Here is a 24,247-nt window from a genome sequence, read left to right as displayed (position 1 = left end):
CTGTGATCACAACTGACGTTTTATGCTTTTGGGGGGGCGGGCACGGAGTGGGAGGCAGAGGATCTGAAGCGGGCTCCGCACTGACAGCAATGAGCCTGATGGGGCTTGAACTCCTGAACCGGGAGATCGTGAGCTGAGCGGAAATCAGACGCTCAGCTGAATGAGCCACCCAGGTGCCCCTCACAAATGACATTTAAAAAGGTAACAGGATTTATGTATTTTGCACAACTTAACGCTATTGCAATATTCCATTAATACAATATCAAGTGATAATTTAATAAGAACTGTCACCAGAAATCTTTGGGTCAGGAATTCTGGGAAAAAACGACTTACTGTTGTGATGTCTTTCCGAACGCATGTCTCAATAACTGAGCAGAAACAAACCTACGCAAGAATGCTACTCCAATAAAAATGTAAATACATAAAAGCAAATAATCAGGGATCAGTTTTGCCAATTTTATTGAACCAATAAAATTCCTACTAATAACAATGAAATAAATTTCTGCAAGTATAAATGTGATACAGTTTAACAAAACCCATTGTTCTGTACCTATAAATAGATTTTCAAAATGTCATAAAAAGTGCAGTTATGAATTGTTAACATGTTAATACACAGTTCCTTTATTTCAAATGTGTTTGTCTTGACTCACTAACAGTTCCTTCTGCATCTGTTCAAATAATATTACCCATCCCTCCAAAAAAAAAAAAAAGCCATTAAAGCACTAGAATATTACACATAAACTGATCCATTCAGGTCAGCTTTAGTCAGAATTGTAAAATCAGCAACATAAGAAAAATAAAACCTACTTATACATACAAAAAGCTTTCATGGGTTCTATAATCTCCTTAACTGCTGACTCTGTGGAGGGCATAATAGTTGAAAAGGCTTATATGGTTAACTACCTTAGACTACTACATCTAGAGCAGGGTCTGGTTTGCCAGAACAAGTTTAAAGTGGCTGTTTATCAAGTTTGCTATCTTCAGAATTGAAACTATAAATATAAGACCGCCATTGGACGCTGAAAACTGCGTGAATCCTAAATTGCATCAATGATCTATTTGATAAAAGCTTATTCTAATTGAAAACCTTATATAGTAAGAGACTGATATATATAGCAGTCTTAAAGATCATGTCATCTGCCTCACATTAGTCCAAAGTCACGTGCTTCGTAAAAAAAAAAAAATTACAGTAACAAAGCACAGGACTACAAAGGCAAAACATCACAGCTTCTGATTACACTGAATAAAAAGTACCAAGGAACGCAAAAGATAATTCTGTATTAATACTGATGAATTAAAGAACTATAATAGACGTTTCACAGCATGCTACATATATCGCTCACAACGTAAGGATAAAATGATGTCTAAAATTGAAAGTCAAGAAGTTGGCAATCTGATTTCATGTGCAATTCAGCTACAAAGTCTTAATATATACATTCATTATGTAGCTGCCCTGCAGAATCAGGATTTAAAAAAAAAAAAAGATTTCAAGTTCAAATCCTATTTCATAAGCTAAAGGATACATCCAGTTCTTCCATGACCAGGAAAGTTATTTTCAGGTTCGAAGGAGCTAATCCAAGAAGCAAGGCCATGTTCCGAGTTGACCTGACAAGGTTCTTTTTTACCTTGCTCAAACTGTGCATGTAGATGGGACTATTCTATTAGCATGGAGATGATGCCGAACTGGCTTGATTTGCTTCCTGTGTCTGTCTTATTTTGAGTTGAAAAGAGTACATATGAAGAGAAAGAGGAAGGGGAAAATCGTATTTTCTTTCCAGAGAAGATATGCGGATGCAAAGAAAATATGTGCACGAGATAGAGAGTTTGGATCACTTGCCTTGATGAACAAGGGTACCGGTGAACTCTTACCTTTTATTTTAGAGAACCAGTGAAATTCAGAAAGGAGAAAATAGTCTCTCAATGTTACAAAGGAAACGACTTGGCTACCCAACTGATAGGTTTCCTTCATCCTACCTTTGGGTCCTTCCTTATAAGATTTGGAAGTCAGTGGAAAATCTGTAAAGACTGATTAAGAAAGATATCTGCTAAATGTCATAGTGCATACACTTAGCTAATCAGAATTCATGAACAATACTTTAGCATTACATACCAGAGATTCTCTCTCCCTTTGATAATCTTTCTGTGGAAATTATACATTCATTTCTAAGAGGTTAAGCTGAGGGGTGCAAGAAAATAGACTGTTTTAGCAAAATTTATATACCAAAAATTATATTTATCGTACTTAGACTCACTAATGTTTGATGTTGTCCTATAAGCTAGAAGTAAAATGGGGTGTTTGTTCTAAAGGCTATTTTATAGTATGCATATCGTTACCTCAAAGATTTCCACAAGCACTGAAAAAAATCAGATATTCCTGCTTCCCCCACCCCTGTATTTTTTCTTTGTTAGTTCTGTACTTCATGGTGGTGCAGCCAGAATTAAGCTAGAATGAACCCTTCACGACATACGATTTTGCGAGAACCATCCCTTCGGTCTCCATTATTAAGTGTCACTTCTCAACGAGGCATCGATTCACTCCTGGGAACCTTAAAGGCATCTAAGAGACTCTGCCGTCAGGTTGGGTTGTTCACGAATGGAACGTAAAGCATTCAAATGCCACCACAGATTGTATTAACCTACACTTCCAAACAGGGTGGTTCATCACCGGGTCAGCCAGCCATCTGTAGATGAACATGCCCCGTGTTAGAAACCGGACAGAGTCGTCAGCCATGAACAGGGTGCACACTGGCTGGAGAGGAAGAACTGTTGTTGCTTCTTCTGCGCACTTGTTCCTTAAGGACAGTCTGGATATACCCGAACTGCAGCCAGGGGAATAAAGACTACAAAGTCAGTGCGTTCCCTTTTCACCCCATAGTACTTTTCTCCCCCGTGGAGAACGCAAGGTAGGAATGGGGGCTAGAAGCCTAGTCTAATCCAGGAAAGCTTGTTCAAAAACCCTTATGTACCCAATTGTGTGGTATTTTATCTATGTTATATATCAAATGGGCTTCTGCGATCCAATGGGACCACCTCAACACTCTTTATCATACGTCCTTCTCTTAGAAGCGTGTTTCAAGGCCCAAGTAACGACACCCATGGATATGCCAGAAATTGCCTGTTTCCCCGAGGGGTTACACATCAGTCTGGATTGCTAGAGATTTGTTCATTTACATTCAAATAACTTGGACTAACACCAGTATTTATTACCTAATATAGATCCAGGTTAGGGTGGTAACTCAATCAATCACTTTACAGTCCTGCTAAATGCTAAATTCTGCATGGTAGAAATAGTTCCATTTCTGTATCGTGTATAAATATAAAGACTTCTACTTTGATAGAAGGCAAAAATCTTCTAAGATTTATTAAAATATGGAAGTAGCATTACTGAACAACAGAGAGTGAATCCATGAAAAGGTTGGATACTCTGAATTTATAGGCTCTTTGGGGATGAGGTAGAGGCAGCCGGGAAAGGGTATTCGAGTATGGGATGGACAGGATTACACTCGGTGCTGCATAATATCTGCTAGGGTGTCTATGGAGAAGGTTAGCCGACATGTCGCTGGATGACTGGGGGGATGTAGAGGAGCGGGGACAAAGTCCTATTCTTAACGAGTGGAGAAAAAGGAACTCAGAAAAGTAAATGCTGGTGACTATCAGCAGGTGGCTGGTGATGTTTCGTTTGGATTGTGAAGAGGCCTTCAGACCAAGATGGGCTGAGGGAAGGGGAAGATGGCGAGCATGTAGAGGTTGAGGCACTTGGGGGAAGAAAGCAGGCAGGAAAGGGGGGACTGAATGCAGATAGGAACTCCCACATGGGAATGTTCCTTAATATCAGGCGCACGATGCTGAGGATGGCCACACTCGAACGTGCCACGCGTTCACTGAAAACCTTCTCCTTCCTCACAGGGCTCTGCCTCCACCTCTAGGATCCGTTTCACCCCAGCGATGTTCTACTTCTCACCTGAGCAGACACTACTAACTAAGCCAAATCAGCGTGGACGTAGGCTCCACACACAGGGGGGCGTTGCAGTTCTGTGGACTGAGAGGGATACATTCATGTTACAGTACTGCTCTGAGGAAAGGCGACGTCACTTGATTCTCTGTCTCCGGAGGGGTACGATAGGGAAACAGATTAAAATGACGGCCACCGAGAACAGGTTCTGATTATACAAATTAGGTGACTTAACACTCGATCCGAACCATGGGGCCCCGTGTCTTTCAGGGTGCTGTTGCATTATACTACTAAGAAAATTTCATATACTATTTATACAACGTTACTGTTGCATACTTTTTACTCCATGCAAGACCGTCTATTTGCATAAAAGAAGAAAAAGTCCATTAGGTAAAGAGAAGAGTTTAAGGTCTTGCTTTCCAGAGGGATGACTTAGAATTGTCTTCAAAACGCAACACAAAACGAAAACCTCATTTTACTATCACAGTGCAAATCATTCTTATAACATGCACTGAAATTAATTTTTGTCCCCGATGAACCGGATTTACGAGTTTAAAAGAATCTTACCTTCACACATGCATGCACTCTGCACTAAAGTGGTGAACTACTTTTAAGTATAGATCTTTGATTGCTGATCATTTGATTTTGCTGCGGCCTAAGAATCTAGGATTTTGGATTAAAAAAAAACAAAACAAAACTCTGTAAGGTGGAAAAGGAAAAAGCTGCTGTAGAATAATGTGATTTAGTTTTTAGAAGAATTTAAAATCCTTAGGGGACTTCCTAACAATTAAAATAGGGGCTCTGGTTCAAATAGGATTTTAATATAAAGCTTCCACTGAGTTCTCTGTTTGAAAACAGCCCTGTGTTGCTCTGCCATTGTTTGGGTTTAAAGCCATAACTAAAGGCCAAGGCCATGGCCCAGATTCCACATTAGCCATCTTTTATTGTAAAAGTACCCCGGATGGGACAAAGATTCTTCCTGAGACTGAGACAACCTACTTGGTTCAAAAAGGTAAAGAAGGTAATGAGTGGTCTCATCTCAGCAAGCCTCGATTCCTCTGATTATCAAGGATCCATCTGAGGAGACCGAAGCTGAAGGATCCAGGGGGCCAGCTGCCTGGCCAACCCCACAGTCAAGGGATCGGTTTACAGATCAGATTGACGTTCAGGTGGGAGAGTCTTTATTTAGGTATTTCCTAAGGTGATCTGAGAAATTAAGCATTACAAGGGAAGCCGGGAAGTAAATAGACATCAACCAGGCAGATTATCAGTGGCTTGTTAGACTAATTTCAACGTAATAAGCAACGAAGTTAGAGAATTCACAGTCACATGTGCTGTTTTTCCAAGTACACTTGCACATTTAAGTTTGGCACAATGTGAGCCCCAAGGTGGAGGTTAGCGTATCGTATAATCGTATCGTTACACTAATTGAACCAGATATCTCTTTGAAAAATATCACATTTTAATATAAAAAGCTATACTATAAATTACTACATAGTAAATTCAATACTCTGAAAAAATACCACCCTGGAAAACCGCATCAGAATTTCAAGTCTGCATTAGAGAAAGTTCACACAGCAACCTTGCTGTAAAATGGTACTCATGTTGTGCGTGCTGCGTCTCAGTAGGTGCCCCAGCACCTTCGGAAGTCAATTTTTCTAGGCTGGTTCACTGAGGTTCATAAATACATTGTTTTGTTTTTGTTTATAGTTCCAAGTCAATTTACGTTCCTGATTACTGATGAGTAGAGCAATGCTGAGCTAAAAAGAAACTCTGCTAGAAAAGAGATCTAGTAAAGGCACTAATATTTCCAAAACCCAAACTCCAACTACTTCCATTTCTGGGGTTAAAAAAAAAAAAAAAAAAAAAAGACAAAAACTAAGTGGCCATTTTCGTTACTTACACCTTGTTTCCCCTTTTGGTCTAAAGCTCATAATGGTTTTTCTGTGACAATTTCTCCTTCTTTTCCATTTTATAAAGATCCTTTTTTATCCTGTAATACAGGTCACCTGCACAATAATACAGGGTTATTAACTGAAAGGATTGTAGTTAAAAAACAAAACAAAATAAAAAATCGTCAAGAATAAAAGATATCTTCAACTCGAAAGTTCTAAGGTTAGGGAAGTCAAATATGCATTGATGTTATCATCTGTGTTTTATCATTTTCCTAAATACTTTCCTTGCAGTTAACAGACATTTCTACATGATGTGATGCCGAATGAAGTCAACATATGGCATATGCAATAAACAGAAGAGATCTGGCATGAATTCTCTGAATGATATCTTTAAATAAACCACCCTGTCTTAAAAAATATTAGTAATTTTTTCCTCACGTGGAAGATTTCAAATGAGATCCTGGAATCTAAAAATGCAGAACCACCTTGTGTTAGTAGGTTTACAGTCATCTTTCTATTTTCTTATCTGGGACAAACTCTAAAAGAAAGCAACCTAATGTATTGTACCAGAAAAGGAGAGTGAACGGAAGGGGAAAATGACTTGACAAAACCCAAGATTCTTTCATGAGAAAGAATCCTATACAACAAATAAGTCCTATACAACAAATAAGTCAGTCTTCGATGAAATCTTTGTGGGAACTCTAATGGAGAATTTTGACTCTATTATTTACCATGAGAAAATGGAGTTGTTTTAAAAAAATTAGCAGATCTGTGAAAATTCAAGTCACCCTTAGTTAACCAAAAAGCGTTTAAGCAGTGTGGTCGTGTCCTACTGGATAGTTGTAAGCATCTCTTAGGCACTTCACTGGTTCATTAACACAATACAAATTAAAGCTAGAAACACATAATGTTGTGCTCTGTAAGGATAGTCTAATCAGGCAACACAAACCGATGCAAAAATGTGACTTTTTGGATGCTTCTTCCTCCCCTAAGACTTGATAGCTTTTTTAAACCAGTTGTCCAAAGAGATTTTTTTTTTTTCTGGGGAAGGGGGTGCTTTGGCATTAGGAAAACAATATTGTTCAACCCCAGTAAGGCAAAAGCCTTGTGCAATAAAGAAATTTGAACAAAATTTCTTTATGGCTCTGTTTACAAGGACACTTCTGCAATGACATAATGGGGGGAAAGTTCAGCTGAGTATTTTTTTCCCGACATATTGCACTTTTTTTTGTTGTTGTTGTTGCTGTTCAATCACATTAATGCATAGAAACACAATTGTTACCTCTGAATATTCAACTCCTCAGCCTATTAGAAGAAAAATCATGGGAAAGAAGTTCTAAAAGCTACCAGGAAAAAATACAAGTATATTAACCTTCCTCTGCTTACTGCGATATAGAAAACGCTATGAGAAAAGAAAACGTGCAAAGAAACTTTTTTGGTCAGTCTTGTGTGGGTACAGGCTTGCGTGTGCCAACTGAATGAGCGGTGAGCAGCTCTGTGAGCGCTGATGACTTACATGACTGAGGAGGACTGTTAGTGATAGAAAGGATTGTGCATAATTCTGCTTTTAATATATACATCTGATATGGAAAACGGAAACTTCTGTTTCAGAAGAGAAAGAAAAGAGCTGAATTTGGCATTTCAGTAGCATGCTATAGAATTCATCATGATTAATTTCACATTAAATTATGGACAATGGCTGTATCACATTTCACGTTATCGCCAATAGCAGTAAAAAAAAAAACAAACAAAAAACCCAAAAAACAAAAACAAACAAACAAACAAAAACCACAAACAGTGCCTGACAAATAATCTCCTGGGGACACAGATATGTGTCCTGTGAGCAGCTTAGTTCAACAGCGCATGCTTCTCCTCCACCAGATTTAGGACACAACGTTAAAAGTTTAGAATGGCCAGAAGAGGTCATTCTTTGCTGAATTCCAATATCTGAAAAACAATCACTTGAGCAGATTGTAAGCGCTTTTCCTTATTCAAAAAAAAAAAAATAATAATAATAATAAAAAAAAGAAAGAAGGAAATAAAAGAATACACATACATACAAACCCAAAAGCGCTGAAGTTAAGCATTAATAAACCAGGTTCGTGATTTATGATCAGTATCCAAAACTCCAACTATAAAACAATGCAAAGTAGTGCTCCTCAGTATTATTTTTGCAATTGTTAGTAATGTTAAGCATCAAGAAAAATAAAACACATCATTGCACATTACAGCCGCCAAAGAGAACGGCTTAACTTTGACACTAGAGAATTGAATAACTTTTGATGCCCATCACAAACAGCTTCTGATGTATGTTCTTGTGTGAAAAGGTCTTTACACACATACGACGTTTTCGCTGGGTGATGCTTCAGGTCAAATGCCGAGTTATGGCACGAAGGGCATAAAGAAGTTCAGCTTGCATCCGTGCTTCCATTAAAAGCAAATTTACGTGAACCTAGAAACGACAACGTTAGCAACTTAGTGACCATTACAAACAACTGGAAAAACTTTTTTTTTTTTTTTTAACAGACGTTCACAAGGGTTTGTCTTTTGTACACAGACCCACGTACAAACACACATGCCTCGGCATATCTACGCGTGTAAATGATGGAACGCTCATAACAAAACCGTGTCTATAAAAGAGAAAGGGATCTTGTGAGTGACAAAAATGACCTCTAAAAGTCTTGAAAGTACCAAGCATTATGTCAGAATGTACACGATGTGTATAAAGCCAATCAATCTTCTGGATTACGAAATCACACACTTTTCAATTTTTTAATAAATTGCAACTTTCTCTTCTTCCAGTGTATGTGGCTAAAAATCAGCTCTACATTTCTCAGAGCCTATGTTCAGTCCTCAGAAAGCTTTTAAGAACATTTCTTCCTGTATACTTGGAAAGGTACGGAAGTGAAAACCTGAAGCTTACAGCAGTTTGCAATTACTGTCTGGTCCTTGTTAGATATGTGTACCTTCCCTGGAGTCTTTCGGATACAAGCCCCTAAGTGTTGGGGGAGACACACATTAGCTGATAGATTAAAATTAATACCAATCTATTTTTCAAAATAGACTACAAAGAAATGTGTTGTGATATCGCATTTATTTTGATAATGTTCTACGGGTTAGGGATAGTCTCTTGACGAATAAAGGCAATTTCTAGATACAACCCAGTAAAGTAATGCAAACATATAAATAGGGCATAAAGATCAAGAAGAGATGCAGGCAGTAAAATGGGTTATTTATCGTCTGTGTGACTGGCCCAAAGACTTCATAAAATCCGTCAGGTATGGAGGTCATAACATTTTCTGTCAAGGCCACAGAGTTAATTAGTGAATATTAGGACCCTAAATGGATTTTCTTACCCTCAAAAGCTGGGAACCTGCAGTGTAAATGGAAGATTCTTGGACTTACAGGTCAAAACGATCTAGGATTTAAGGCCAGTTCTTCTACTACAACGTTGGTAAAGATCCTTAACATTTATTAGATCTTACATAATGATTCCTATGTATTTCATCCAAAGAAATATTCTTTTTTTTTTTTTTTAATTTTTTTTAACATTTATTATTGAGAGACAGAGCACGAGCATGGGAGGGGCAGAGAGAGAGGGAGACACAGAATCTGAAGCAAGCTCCAGGCTCTGAGCTGTCAGCACAGAGTCTAACGTGGGGCTCGAACTTGTAAACCGCGAGATCATGACCTGAGCTGAAGTCGGACACTTAACTGACTGAGCCACCCAGGCGTCCCGAAAGAAATATTCTTACATAAGGGTATATATATTTGGCTAAAAGGTCCTGCATTATATTGTCAAAATACAAAATTACCAAATTGGAATGAAAGACTATCGTACAAATAGGTTAACTCTAATGGCTAGTTCATCTCTAAATGGATATACCTTCTGGGCACAGCACAACCACACCTAACACATCTCAGTAGGGTTGATTTTTGTTAGTCGCTGGACTGGTAGACATTTTCCTAAATGGACTTCAAAAATACCAATATTCAGATCCAGTCTTGCAACGGCTGATTCTACGCTTTTGCCGTACTTACCACACCGGACAAAACACACAACAAAAATTTAGTTAATCTTCAGTAAACCTGAATTTGAAAATATTGTTCAAGGGACAGCCAGATGACGCCGCTTCCTCTTCTTTAATGGCGCTGATTTATTAACACTTTCACGTGCAGTTTTTCACCGTCCTTCCTAATGATAGTGGACACGTGTCTAAGGCACACAGAACGTGCAGTCATGCAACGCACCTTTTCTGAGTGCTTGAACTGACGCCAGTAACTATCATACATGCGCTTGGTAGTTCTCTCAGGATAGCAGGTCACCGTCTTAATGTAAACCTTCAGGCTTCGTTCAAGTAGTTGATTAACTTCTCCGTAATCATAGTCATCATACCTATAAGCAGGAGGACAACAGTTTTATAATGACAAAATCAAACTTCTGGTTTCTCGATTTGCCTCAAGAGAGGTTTATGGTCTAGCAGTTAAATGCCAACAGCTCATCAACTAACTGTTCTAACAGATATTCACTGAGTGCCTCTTATGTGCCGTGCGCTTTGTGTGTCCTCTTCTAGGTACTGGTGATACAGTGATGAACAGACTGAACAAAAAAATCCTTGGTCTCATGGAACTGAAATTCTGTTGGAGAGAAAAGAGGGAAAAAAAGAAAGACAAGCACATAATATGTCAGGTGGTGCTAACCGCTTCGGAGAGAAAAGGAAATTGGAGCCTGTGGTAGGAGGAGCTGCTGATTTTAGGTAGGGTGGGTGACATCTGAGCAAAGGCCACGAGGAACAGGGCACATGTAAAGCCCCAAGGCAGGAGCCAGGGTTCCAAGGCGGAGGGAGTTAATCCACTGTGTCAGATGCTGCCGGCTGATCGGGTCAGATAGGAGCTGAGCACCGAGCACTGGGAGCAGCCGTCCAGAGATCACCGGGAACCTCACCAAAAGTGGTTTCTCTGGTGTAGTACCTTAGTGCATTCAACGGGGAATGGGGGATGAGAAGATGGTGACAGATGTGCGGTGCCTGGGAGCAGGAAAAGGATGCAGCAGCCAGAAGGAAAAGTAGGATGAAGAAAGGATTTCGTTTTTAAAGATCAGAGAAGGAACAGCATTGTTTACATACTAACGGGAACGATCCAATAAACAGGGTAAAGTTGATTTTGCAGGAGAGAGAAGGAAGAATTTTTACTTTTTTTTTTTTGTTTGTTTTAATGTTTATTTGTTTCTGAGAGAGAGAGAGAGAGAGAGAGAGAGAGAGAGACAGAGTGTGAGCGGGAGAGCAGAGAGAGAGGGAGACACAGAATCCGAAGCAGGCTCCAGGCTCCGAGCTGTCAGCACAGAGCCCAACGTAGGGCTCGAACCCACGAACCGCGAGATCATGACCTGAGCTGAAGTCAGACGCTCAACTGTCTGAGCCACCCAGGCACCCCGAAGTTTTACTTTTAATTACAGTTGACAACCAACTGTATTGGTTATAGGTGTATGACACAGTGATTCAACATTAATGTATTTTACAAAATGCTCACCGCAAAGGTAGTTACCATCTGCCACCATACAAAGTTATTACAATCTTACTGACTGGATTCCTTGTGCTGAACATTACATCATCATGACTTATTTTATAACTTTAAGTTTTACCTCTTGATTCCCTTCACCAATTCTGGCCTTCCCTCCACACACACACACACACACACACACACACACACACACACCGCCCCCCTCCCACCATCAGTTTGTTCTCTTTAACTGTCTGTTTCTGTTTCTTTGCTTTGTTTTCTAGATTCCACATATAAGTGAAATCATATGGTATTTGTCTCTCTCTTATTTCACTTAGCATCATACCCTCTAAGTCTATCCCTGTTGTCACAAATGGCAAGATCTGATTATTTTTTATGGCTGAGTAACATTCCATTGCATGAATATACCACATCTCCTTTATCCTAGAACAGGGATCCTAAATGAGAGGAGATGAGATTTTGTGCCCAAGTGCACAGGGGGACAGTTCATCCATAATACGAGGGAGGAGACAGCAGAGTAAAGGGACACAGAGGCAGACGGGAGGGTAAAGGCAGTAGTAGGAGGTTGTGGGATTTCTCTTCTATGTTTTCAGTTCATTTTTAACCCCAAAATATGCTCAGTTAAACGTAAGTATTCAAAGATTTTTATCTGAGCTTTTTTGGGTAGTATCCAACAGGTAAATATAATCACCATAACATGTTATTTAGTGTCTTGAATACAATTTATCATAATTGAATTAAATTGTTAGTATTTATTTTTCTTAATTAGGTAGATATAATGTGTGTGTTTCAAAATGTGATGGTTCTGTGATAATTTATTGTCTGGACTGGTAAATGAGCAAAGAGCACAGTTATTATTTATCATCACAATAGTGTCTTCTAGGTGGAATGCTTTACTCTTAGATGTTTCAGGAAAATTTCTGTAAATTAAAACTACAGAAGGTACTTTGCTCAACAAATTGCATTCTAATTCCATTCCATAAAGGTTTTCTGATCCTGTATCAGAAAGGATACAGTGGAGTCAAGTTGAATGTATTCATGACGGCGAATCTTCTCTTTTTGCAAATCTATCTCCATAAACGCCTTCAAAACCCAGCTCAAAAAGGCACATTCTCCCAAAAAAGCTTTCCTGATTAGACCATTCAATCTCATTCGCTCATGCACTCACTGTTCTCTCAATGCCAATTTTCTAAAGTTAGAGGCCATTAATTTATATTGACTGATGGTTTCATTTCAGTGTTCTCCTGTGATCTTTATGAGGACACAATCTATCCTACTTTTATTTAGACCCTAATTACTATTCTTTTAAAAATAAACAAACAAACCAACATTTATGACAGTGAGCTAAAGGGACATAATAGATGGTTTTTTAACTCCCTGATTCTTACAGGAAGGATTCTTAAAATGAGTCTGAGCCCATCCTATCCCCCGATGATTACTGATTTTTTTCCCTCCTCAATAAATTCTTATTATTGTATTTGTAGGTACATGCTAAGATTCCCCACAGTTAAACAAAGAAAAATGTTCTTCTCTAAAATGGAAGGAATTTTTAAAAATCAGAAGTCCACAGGTAATATTCTCTCCCTAGTACTATATAGCGTTGAAGAAGACAGAAGCGAGGCTCAGGCCAGAATTTTCACTTAGAAATGTTCCAAACTGTCTTGACAACGAACATACCTGATTCCAAACATACAGTGAACATAGTTGAATAAAGCTCTGCGCAGCATGGTGGTGTCAACGTCCTCGTGGGTGGCCATAGTGTTATAGGTGAGATTGTAGACCATGCGAAACTTCTCATCAAGAAGGTGTCCAATGTCAGAATAAAGTCTGTTCACCAGGGAGAACCCATGATTTTCCCAGGTATAGTCCTAAAAGGAGAAGTTGTATCCAGTTGCAAAATGGTCACTAATTCTTAGTTTTTTTATAATATTTTTTTTATATTATAATTTTTTATAATAAAAAAATTATATTTTTATTAAATATAATTACTGAAGCAGGTACATGAACGTATTTCAACTCTAATTCTAAGTTGATAGCTCTACGAAGAACCTTTCACATCGGTCTGTAGATGAGAGTGCCTCCTCAGTGGGGACCACGGTTTGACATGTTGGGATGAACTCTGGCCACCTCCTGTAGTCAGGCAGGATGCAAACGACACCCTTATCTGGAAGAACACCTTCCAGAATGCTGGAATATTCCTACGTGACCAAAGCTGCTCAGTGACACAATCAGCAGATCACGTGGACAAGTGCCAAGGAGTCTGTCTTAATTCAAACTTACACTCTTGTTAGGAGCCATATCGCTATGGTGGCTCCGTTTTGTAGGGGTGGGAGCACGGTGGTGCTTGAGCCCAGAGCTACCGGTGGGTGATCTTATTACAAAATGCCATTTTATTATAAATGGAACTTTAATCGCTTGATTTCCTCCCTGCTCCTCTCCAAGAAAAAAAAAAATGGTATGAACATTATACAATTACCATGTAATAATGCAAGTAACTGAACAAGACAGATTCCTTTTGCTTTCTTAGAGGGGGAAACATAGAAATAATAAAATAATAAGCTGTCTACTGGGAGATCAAATTAGACCAGACTAAAAACAAGGTTACGTAAAAGGATTTACGGACTCTATCAAAATGACCATTAATTTATTTAGAAGTCAATGGATTTACATTTCAACATTTCACAGTTAGAGGACAGTATTTATTCTCTAGTTCCTCTGAACGAAAGGCATCTTCTACCTGAGCTCGGAATGTTGGCAAATGCTCTTCTCCTCGTCTGGCAAAGTCCTCATACCCAAAACCAGGGTCTTCAATGTATCGGGAGACATCAGATGTTATAATCATGTCATCTTCAAAATCTAAGGGCAACAATGAACATTCTAGTATAAAGGAAACTGTATACAGATCAATGCAACTGTTCCATTTCCCTCCACCTTTTAGCTTTTCCATGGATTTCTGAAGTGACAATATTGACTTTACGGCTTAAGTTTTGAATGCAATTTCATTACCAAGACAGAGGCAATCAGCATGTAAGTGTGGTTGTCTGGGCGAGAAAATGACTACACTGAAATATCTAAGCAGCAGTGGCAAAGGATCAATACACTAGTTTTACTAGCGCATATAAATGGAGTATAAAGCTTAAACGTTATTTGAACCCAACGCGGGATGAAGAGGGAAAGAGAGGAGGTGAAGGGAAAAGACCACTTCAGTGGAGCTTAAAGTTAAGGTAGATTTTGTTAAAATTTGATGGTGTTTCATCTGGATGTGTGCGTGGTAAAAATTAGTGCAGTGTACTTCATGATTAGCTCACCAGCCGGCATTTACGGAGAGGGCCTGGGAAGGGAACTCAGCAGGGAGGAAAGTGGCCTTTTTGGGTACCACTGTTATAATTCTTAGTTGACTTGGGTGCTAAAATAGGAAGATTCAGTTTGGGAAAATTCACTGAGTTTTACACCTAACGTATGTGTGCTTTCCTGTGCATGCGGAGATAAAAAAAAGCTTGCATGCATCATAGGAAGTAAACAATGTGTTGGTGAGATTGTGATTAAAATATTATAAACGTGGCATTCAGGAAGATAGACTACAAGAATCTTTAAGACAGCTGGCTTCTGCATACTTGATAAGAGTAAAAATTTACCACTGAAAAATTTTATTTCATTTTTTAAAGTTTATTTATTTTGAGACAGAGAGAGAGAGAGAGAGAGAGAGAGAGAGAGAGAGAAGCAAGAGAGAATCCCAAGCAAGCTCCACACCATGAGCATGGAGCCTGATGTGGGGCTCGAACTCACAAACCAGGAGATCATGACCTGAGCCGAAGTCAAGAGTTAGATGCCCAACCAACCAAGTGCTACCCAGGAGCCCACCACTGAAAAATTTTAAATGCTCAGTGCATGTTAATTTGGTGTAAAAACAATTCTCTTCTAACTCACTTTTGTTTTTTTAGGTTAGTCTGTCTTCATACTTTTTTCCGATTTCAACCACTGAAAGGGAATGAGCTACCTTTATTTACTACCTTCTACTCTAGAAAGTGAACATGCTCTTTTCAAAATAAGAGAAAAAATACTCCTGCCATGCAAAGACCAATGTTTTCTTATTAAGTTATTTTAATCAGTATCAAATAAATCTAATACTTAATAAGTAACTAATAAACACGTATTAAATAGCTCCTAAAACAATTTGATGGCATAAAAAAACGAATTCTTAACCAGACAGTCTTGAGAAGCTTAAATAAACAAGGGCAATTAGAGTAATGCATCCAGAAGATGTGGTCAATCAGTACTGCCTTCATTATCTTTAATCTCTGTTCTTTTGTGAAAATCCTAGCAATAATTATTCTTTCCTTACAGGGTTTAACCTTTCCTTAGGTCACTGCCATGGCCTAATGGGTGCTTGATAATGTCAGGAGAGATCAAGCATCCAGGTTACCCAACTTTGGAAATGTTAAAATTCTTACCTAACTTCTTTATTATACCAAATGAGAAGAGACTGGCATTTGTTGAGGACTTACTATATACAAGGTACTATGCTATGTACTTAGTATCTATTTTTTTTTGTTTGTTTGTTCGTTTCATTAATGCAAAAAGAAGTACCTCCTTAAGAAAAAAGTAAACTAAGTGTCAGTTACACCACTGTCAGTAAGAAATACCATGCGGATTCATTTAGGAGGATGTGGGAAACTTGGAAACACTGGACTACGTAATCTGATCTGAAGCTTTCAAGCGACTTTCCATTTTCTAACACAAAATCTCAGACTTATCCCTCGCCCAACCCACAACCACTGCACTGTCTCCTCCTGTTGCACAACTCTCTTCGGGTAAATGGAAACACTTTGAAAATGGCATTTTCAACCCTTTATCTCTTAAGATTTACGATTGACGTTAGGCTTTCCTTAAGTCAGTCCATCACAGACTAATCAATAGAAACGAGGCAAAAAATTAAAAATTTGCAGCGATCACCGCAGTGCTAGGAAAATGAGAAGTTTTGTGGGCTGTGAAGTAAAATCAAACCAAGAACAGTGAGTGATAACTAAAGTGTGTAAAACAGTTTCTCTCCTGACGTGATCCTTCCACCCACACTGCACAACCAGTTGGGTTTCATTTGGCAAATACCGATACCAGAGTTGACCATTACACAACTGGTTCATTTGATGGTGACGTTAGTTTTTGTTTTGCTCATACGCATTTTCGTATGCCTTTAAACGTTTTTAAATAAACAATGAGTAACTAAACAAATAAGATAGAATTTATCCTACGAATAATATCCCTTTATTCATTTTAAAATTAGGAGTTAGGGTGCCAGGGTGGCTCAGTCAGTTAAGCATCTGACTCTTGACTTCAGCTCAGGTCATGATCTCACGGTTCGTGGGTTCAAGCCCTGCATCAGGCTCTGCATTGACAGTGCGAAGCCCGCTTGGAGTTCTCTCTCTCTCTCTGCATCTCTCCCTCTCTGCCCTTCCCCTACTTGCTCTCTCTCTTTCTCTCTCACTCTCACTCTCAAAATAAATAAACTTAAAACAATAAAAAATTTAAAAAAATAAATAAAATTAAGAGTCAATCAAAACCTGTTTGCCGATTTCATCCACGGAAAGAAATGTACAAAGGTCTCTCAAACTACAAATGCTTTTTCTCTAAATTTATTTCGAGAAGTTAAAATTAGTACTCTGATCAACAAATCTAAAACTCCAATTTTAACTCTATCTAAAACAAATATTTCAGTCTAGACTCAAAGGAAATAGTATGTTGCACACAGGCTGGATTCATCTGCCCCTAACAGAACACAGAAAACAATCTATTACAGTAGTGGGATGGCTTTCTAACTTGAGAAACAAAAAAAGAATAAAAGCTAGTTAACTCGGTTACCAAGCTATAGAATACCACCTCTGTAGAACATTTTAAACATTTTCTTCAAAAGGCTTGAAAAGCTATTCTTAGAATCTCCACATGGAATCTGGAATGCTTTATCACACTGGTCAAACCAAGAAATTCATTACAGAAAAAATATAAATTTCTATTTCCACTTTAAAACATGGTTAAGGTTATAAAAACGACTTCATAAGCCATTGTACAGAGTCCTTTTGCTGTTACCTTTGTGGGACTAGCAAATGTGGTATTGGGAATGGTTAAGAGTAAACAACAAAATGATTTCTTTCCCTGAATGATTTACAAATGATACAGCCTCTCTTGTCAAAACTAGAACATAATTTCTGGCTAGGATTTAAGACTTGCTAGCAAAAATTCACTGTAGAAGGCAGAAGTCCCTGCTCAAGGGTCCAAGAAGGCAGAGGCTGGGGTCCAGAATGTATTTTCAATATTAAAAACAAAACCGACTAAAAGAAATAAAATATTTTTATCCTCCAAGCTCTAGTGATGTTAGAGAAGCTCTTAAAAGTTAATGTCTGGGGGCCCACGGGTGGCTCAGTTGGTTAGGCAACCGACTTCGGCTCAGGTCATGATCTCACAGTTCGTGAGTTCGAGCCCTGCATCGGGCTCTGTGCTGACAGCTCAGAGCCTGGAGCCCGCTTCAGATTCTGTGGCTCCCCTCTCTCTACCCATCCCCTGCTCACGCTCTGTATCTCCCTCTCAATAATAAATAAACGTTAAAAAATTTTTTAAAAACTTAATGTCTGAAAGCAAATAGATATTACTAACCTTAATAAAAATGTTTACATTTTAAAATATTGGTTTACCTAGAAGGTTCACCCTAAGCTTATAATTTTCCTCTGTCCCATGTATTCTCTCTGGATGGTTTTTATAAATAACTCTTTTGATTTTAACTCCCAATTACATGTCTATAACTTCCAAAATTTCATCCTGAGTTTAAAACCCTCTCCCGGGGGCACCAGGGTGGCTCAGTCAGTTAAGCATCTGACTCTTGATTTCTGCTCAGGTCATGATCTCATGGTTTGTGGGTTCAAGCCCTGCCTTAGGCTCTGTGCTGACAGTGGGAGCCTGCTTGGCATTCTCTATCTCTCCCCTACTTGTGTGCATGCACATGCTCTATCAAAATAAATAAACTTAAAAAATTTAAAAAAACATGGGGCGCCTGGGTGGCACAGTCGGTTAAGCGTCCGACTTCAGCCAGGTCACGATCTCGCGGTCCGTGAGTTCGAGCCCCGCGTCGGGCTCTGGGCTGATGGCTCGGAGCCTGGAGCCTGTTTCCGATTCTGTGTCTCCCTCTCTCTCTGCCCCTCCCCCGTTCATGCTCTGTCTCTCTCTGTCCCAAAAATAAATTAAAAAAACGTTGAAAAAAAAATTAAAAAAAAAAAAAAAAACCCACACAAATCAAACCCTTTCCTGACCCTCAGACTATCTGCCAGCCCCTTCCTACTCAGGTGTGGTTTGCAGACTGGCAGCACTGACAGGACTTGGGGGAATTTTAGAAATGTGGCCTCTCAGGTCCTCGCCCATACTGACTGAATCAAAATTGGCATTTCAACAAGATTCCCCCAGGGACTCACACGCAGTGAAAGTCTGAGAAGCAGTGTACTAGACATCTCCAGACCTCTTAGCTCAAAATATCCCAAATATGGCAGACTGCATGCTCCTGAAGGTTAGAAAGGTCATCACGATAAGGCCTCTGTTTACCTACCCGGCTTACGTGATGACATTACCTACATCATCACCTCTGCCCTAACAACACGGAACCACTTGTTCCTGTGCCCGGCATCCTGTTTCCTTACCATCATGCCTTGGCTCAGTTGACTGTTTGCCACCAACCCCCTTGCACTCAAGTCTCTTAGAGCCAAATGGCTGGAGGAAGTCTTGTAGGGCCCCTTCTGTGCACATTCCTCTCCCACCAACAGTGGATTCAGGGCCCTCTTCTAGGCTCCTATACTGTTCACATTCTGCTACATATTGAAATTGTTTCTCTCCCATCAGCACTGGGAGCTCCCAAAGGGTAGGAGTTGTGTCCTATTTAGCCTGAAAGCCTTAGCTCCCACTACAGTGCCAAGACCATCTAGGGAACTCAAGGCATGTTTGTAGAATGGATATTAAGCTAATACCTAAAACACCATGTTTCTTTACTTGGGATTTCCAGCCGCTTAGAAGCTCTGAGAAACTAGAACTTAATATACTCAATTTGGTGGATAAAATCTATCATAAAAAAGATCGTCAGGGAGATGATAAAAGGGGTTTTTGTTCTTTCTGGCAAAACTTCTGAGAACTACTGGTCAGTGCTATGTTTAACAAGCAAGTTATGTTTAACAAACAAGTTATGGCCAAATCAGTTACCCTCGGAATTTATGAGACTGGGCTTAAGACTAAAAATTTTTTAAATCAATGGAACTCTATTTTTAAAATGTGATGTAGATTGATGACTTTGAAGGGTTTCGGCTTTCTACCGAGTCGATGCTATTTTAATAACATTTACTATGTGGTATTCAACATCTTTTTTAGTCATAACTGAAAAGTCTCCTAATTCAATGTCTCTGAGAGTATTAGAAAAAAAAAAGTACATTTTTAAGACTAGAGCAAAGAAGCCTAGCTTTCAATACAGAATGAATTCCTCCTTTTAAAAGAGAATGAATTCCTCCAAATCCCATATAAGAAAATGACCTAAATAATACATTTTTATTAAATTCTGAAGATTTCTCCAAAGAAATCTTGCAAACGCAAGTACAATGTAATTTTAGAACTAATGTGGAAAAGTAACAGTGCGAGAACAATCCTCCCACATGCTCCCCACGCGCACACAAAAAAGGCAGAGATGTATTATAAGAATGTTATCTATTGAAACAGGATTTCACTTATCACTTGAAAACATCACAAAAGTAGAATGAATCAGGTATCTCTTAACTTTCTAAGCAACTGTTCTGCTTTGAATAACATTTTCTGCAGGACAGAGCGCGTCCTGCAAAGCTGCAAGTTCCTGTCAGCTGGACCTGGGGTGCATTGAAAGACGGACGAACCTAACGGGAGAGCACCAGCATTCGGGCAAGGTGGAGGAGGAGGCCTACATAAGAGGAACATGGTGGTCGCAGAGTCGCTTCTACATGTCTATATGAAAAATACCGAAGGTGGTCTGTCAGGGATACAGGAGGTCAAGGGCAAAGACAGTGGGGGCTTGGGCAGAAGCACACCTGAATGAGGAAATGAATGAAAAGTATCTCCAGAGACCACAAAAAGACTTTCTTTCTTCTCCTTCTCAAAGCGAGTGGTCATTTCTTCCTGAGATGCCTCTTCATCTTCCCTTTCTTCATGAAGCCTTTTCATTCTTTCCATTAAGGCCTCTAGCTCGCTTAGAGAATCTACAATCTGGAGCCAGGAAAGATCATGTTGGGTGTTATTAAGAATTATTCTAGTACATGTCTCTGTCTCCCAATGTCACCTTACTATGTACAGTGGCACGGGCACAGTTTAGGCGGGTTTTAACTCCAAAGGGAATCAAATGACAGATTTCAGACATTTTCAGAAGTATGATGTTTCTGCTTCAGTTGCAAACACAGAAAATTGATAAGTATAGATATATTTAATCTAGAATTCTAGCATTTGGTATACATTATAGTTTATTTTAAAAAATGAGGCAGCCTTATGATTTGTAATATCTATTTGCTTTAAAAGCCTCTTAAGACAATTCAGAACTTCGTGTACAGGTTGCATTTCTACAGTAAGAAAAACTGTACAAAAATATTTCAAGTATATGATATCCTGTAGAGTCCGACCATGATTTCTTTCTAGATATTTTTAACATTGGGAAATTTAAAGACAAAATAGTAAAGAAAAACAAAGTTCAGAAAACTGACCCCGAAGTTGCTGCCTGTAAGGGATGCGTTCTCTATGCTGTTGTCATTAGCGAGATCGCAAACACAGAAATTGTTGACTGATATTAGCCTGAATCCGTTGGAGATTTCTGGATCTCTCTCTGGATTGATGCCACTACCAAAAACAAAGCTTGCCAAAGCATGATAATGTGCCAGTAGGACCACAGCATGTACCAGTTCGGGCAGAGACCAATTATTTTCTCCAGTTTTGACAAGTTTCTGAAACGAGAAAAGCAAATCAGAGTAAAAATGAAAATCACAGAATGCTACAAAGCAATTTTGGAAAGCATGAAAAATCCGCCGGTTTTATGCCCATTTATAGTAATCAAACATAAAACTCCCTTTTGAAAATGTTTCACATAATAAAGATATGGCTTTGGCCAAACAATATTGCATTAAACTGTCAAACCTAACAATATAATTCTGTGGCAGATTCTTCTAAATCCCTTACACGCTCAATGGAACTTCTGCTTCCAAAGCACTTTTACATGTTATGTGGTTTTCATAAGATATTTCAGAGAATCAAAGAACACGGAAGCTAGAAGGGACTTTCGAGATGATCTTGCAAAACCATTCATTTTAAGGTTTTTAGGTAAAGACTTTTACCTTAAAAGTCACACAAAAAAACCCAATTCAGTAAGGCAACTTTGTTAGTCGTCTTTTAGATATCTTTCCTGATGGAGAAAGAGCCTATGGCAGATGATAGAAACCATACCTCACCTTTGAATAAGAACTTCAAAAGTTTCAGAGCACTGTTTCGTATGTTATTTTACTTCATCCTCCAGCTGAATGATGGAATCACAAGTGAAGCCATTAAAAACAGTGATGCTTCCATCCCCATTTTCTCCGAGAGCCAATTCCATCTGGCAATCCACTGGGGATTCTTTCCCATCAGTGTTCTTGCTCTCTTGCTTGGGGTACATGTCTGTGTCCTGCTGCTCCCCACGAACCTAAACTTTTATTTAATTTTGCTCACTTCAAGCCAACCCCCCACCAAAACCTCTTTTGCTTTACTCTCCATTAACCACACACACACACACACACACACACACACTCACACACACACGCTCACTCACACACACACTCACACACATGAAATTTAATATATTACCAAAGGCTCAGGAAAAAGGAAAAATTAATCACAACCTACCATCCTAATATAGTTTTTATGTATTTTATTTTATTTTTATAAGCATAATTATGTCATCAGAGGATACCTCTATTTTGGGGGGCCTCACATTTTGACATGTTCAATTTTCACGAGGCTCCACGGTCTTACTTAACGTTAAGCGTGGCCATCTATCGCATGGCAGTGGAAATATGGAACTACTTCTCCATCTTCGAATACCCTGTCAGATCCTCAAATTGCTTCTATTTTTTTATGTACCTGTTATTATAAATAGCATCTTCATGCTACAGCTGTGTTCATATTCTAGAAACAACTCCCAATAGGACTTTTAGGGCAATTATGATGTGAAGACTTTTGCTAATGCTGCCAAAGAGACTTCCAAAAGGATTGGTAGAATTTACAATGCCTTTGTCAGTCTTCTCCAAGAGTATTAAACCTGAGAGGACAGACAGCCAACACTCATCACCTCGAAATTCGCATCTCACATTCATTTCTGTATCTTTAGTTCATTAGAACCTGCTTTTTGAAGCAAGCTCCAGAAGCTACTTTCACTAAGGGCACATATGACCTCCAACAGGGCAGATCTATTTCTTTTTTAGCACGTGTCCTATTTGATCTCTGTAGAATTTATGTTTTCCTTACTTCCTCCCTTGAAATTAACCTCCCTTGCCTTCAGCACTTTCACTAATTTGTTCTGCACCCTGTCTACCCGGCGATGCATGTCTCCCCATCTCCCTCCCAGCCCCCTTCTTCTTCTGCTTGCCTCTGAAATGCTCTCTTCTACCCATGATCTCCTTTCCTTGTGCAGTATCTCCCCGGAAGGATCAGCCATTCATTCAACTTGATCTTCGCTTATCTGTAAATAACTGTCTGATTTTATTTCTAATCTATCCTTGATCTTGAGTCACAGACCTGTGTTTCCTCCGGTAACTGGACATCACTAAATGGATGTCACAATCTTCCATTCTCAGGGCTGCGTGTATGCCTCCCCGCTCATGGCACTGCCTCCTGCCCGGTCAGGAAGGTAGAAACCTTACTGATTCTCCTGTCTCACCCAGCCCCTCCACCCTCACATTCTATGAATCAGCAAGCCCTGCTTTTTCTCATGCAGACTGCTTACATACAGTCTGATCGCTCCTCTTTATCTCTCCAGGGCTTAAAAAAAGTCATCTCTCAAGTGGACTGCGGCAATGGCTTTATGACTGGCTCCCCTGTGTCTAGCCTGTACCATTTGTGATTTGTCTTCTGCACCACCACATACACTCATATTACAACTCAGCTCAAGAACCTTTAATGGTTCTTCATTCTTTATCCTAGGGATTCCCTAGGATCAACATCTTTTGATCACATATACTTCTGACAGTGCCAGTTGGAGGGGCCCAACCCCTGAGAGCACGTACATTTATGTATAAATTAAGACATATTAAAAAAAATACTCATAAAGTACATTTTATATAGTTAGTTATAAAAATATACTGTACTACTAATATTGTAAAATATACAAGTAGAGAAACTGATTAAGGAGAGAATACATGTGCACACATGCGTGCATATACACGATTTGCTAACATTTTGAAGAACTGCCTTGTGTACCCCTGAGGTGACATAACATGACTCTGGAGAACACAACTTTCTAAGGATAGGACATAAATTCTTTAGTACAGTATCTGCCGTGTCATAACAACATGCTCTCAATTCTTCCCATCTCTTACCCCCACCTCACATAACCTGCCCTTGATTCAGTCACCCAAAGCTATTGGCTACTTTCCCAACATAAAACGTTTCCATTGTCTGTCTGGAATACCTTCTGCTACCTGAAAATTCCCACTTACTCTTCAAGACCTGTCTCAAATGTTACCTCTTTCATGCAACTTCCTGGTCCCATTCTTTTTATTCATACCTTCATACACTACGGTGCGGTGATCATCGTCATTACCTCTCTTTCTTTCTTCCCCTAGATTCCAAGCATGGGTAAGGGCAGGGTCTCCCTTTT

The 24,247-nt window shown here is 39.2% G+C and overlaps 1 protein-coding gene across 1 annotated transcript in view; it reads right to left on the bottom strand.

Annotated features, from left to right (window-relative positions):
- Positions 1–442: 442 nt before the first annotated feature.
- The window catches only part of SESN3 (sestrin 3), a 74,060-nt gene continuing 50,255 nt past the window's right edge, over positions 443–24,247 (bottom strand). Inside the window, exons 5-10 of the mRNA XM_043579897.1 lie at positions 21,108–21,344; positions 20,445–20,619; positions 14,105–14,223; positions 13,045–13,235; positions 10,099–10,243; positions 443–8,299 (exon numbers count right to left, since the gene is read on the bottom strand). Of these exons, the coding sequence (XP_043435832.1) occupies positions 8,213–8,299; positions 10,099–10,243; positions 13,045–13,235; positions 14,105–14,223; positions 20,445–20,619; positions 21,108–21,344 (954 nt within the window). The 3' untranslated portion in view covers positions 443–8,212. The remainder of the gene's footprint in view (positions 8,300–10,098; positions 10,244–13,044; positions 13,236–14,104; positions 14,224–20,444; positions 20,620–21,107; positions 21,345–24,247) is intronic.

The sequence above is a fragment of the Prionailurus bengalensis genome, chromosome D1 (assembly GCF_016509475.1).
Source record: "Prionailurus bengalensis isolate Pbe53 chromosome D1, Fcat_Pben_1.1_paternal_pri, whole genome shotgun sequence".
NCBI lineage: Eukaryota > Metazoa > Chordata > Mammalia > Carnivora > Felidae > Prionailurus > Prionailurus bengalensis.
The sequence above is the reverse complement of the archived record's forward strand: the minus strand, read 5'-3'. Positions and strand labels throughout refer to the sequence as shown.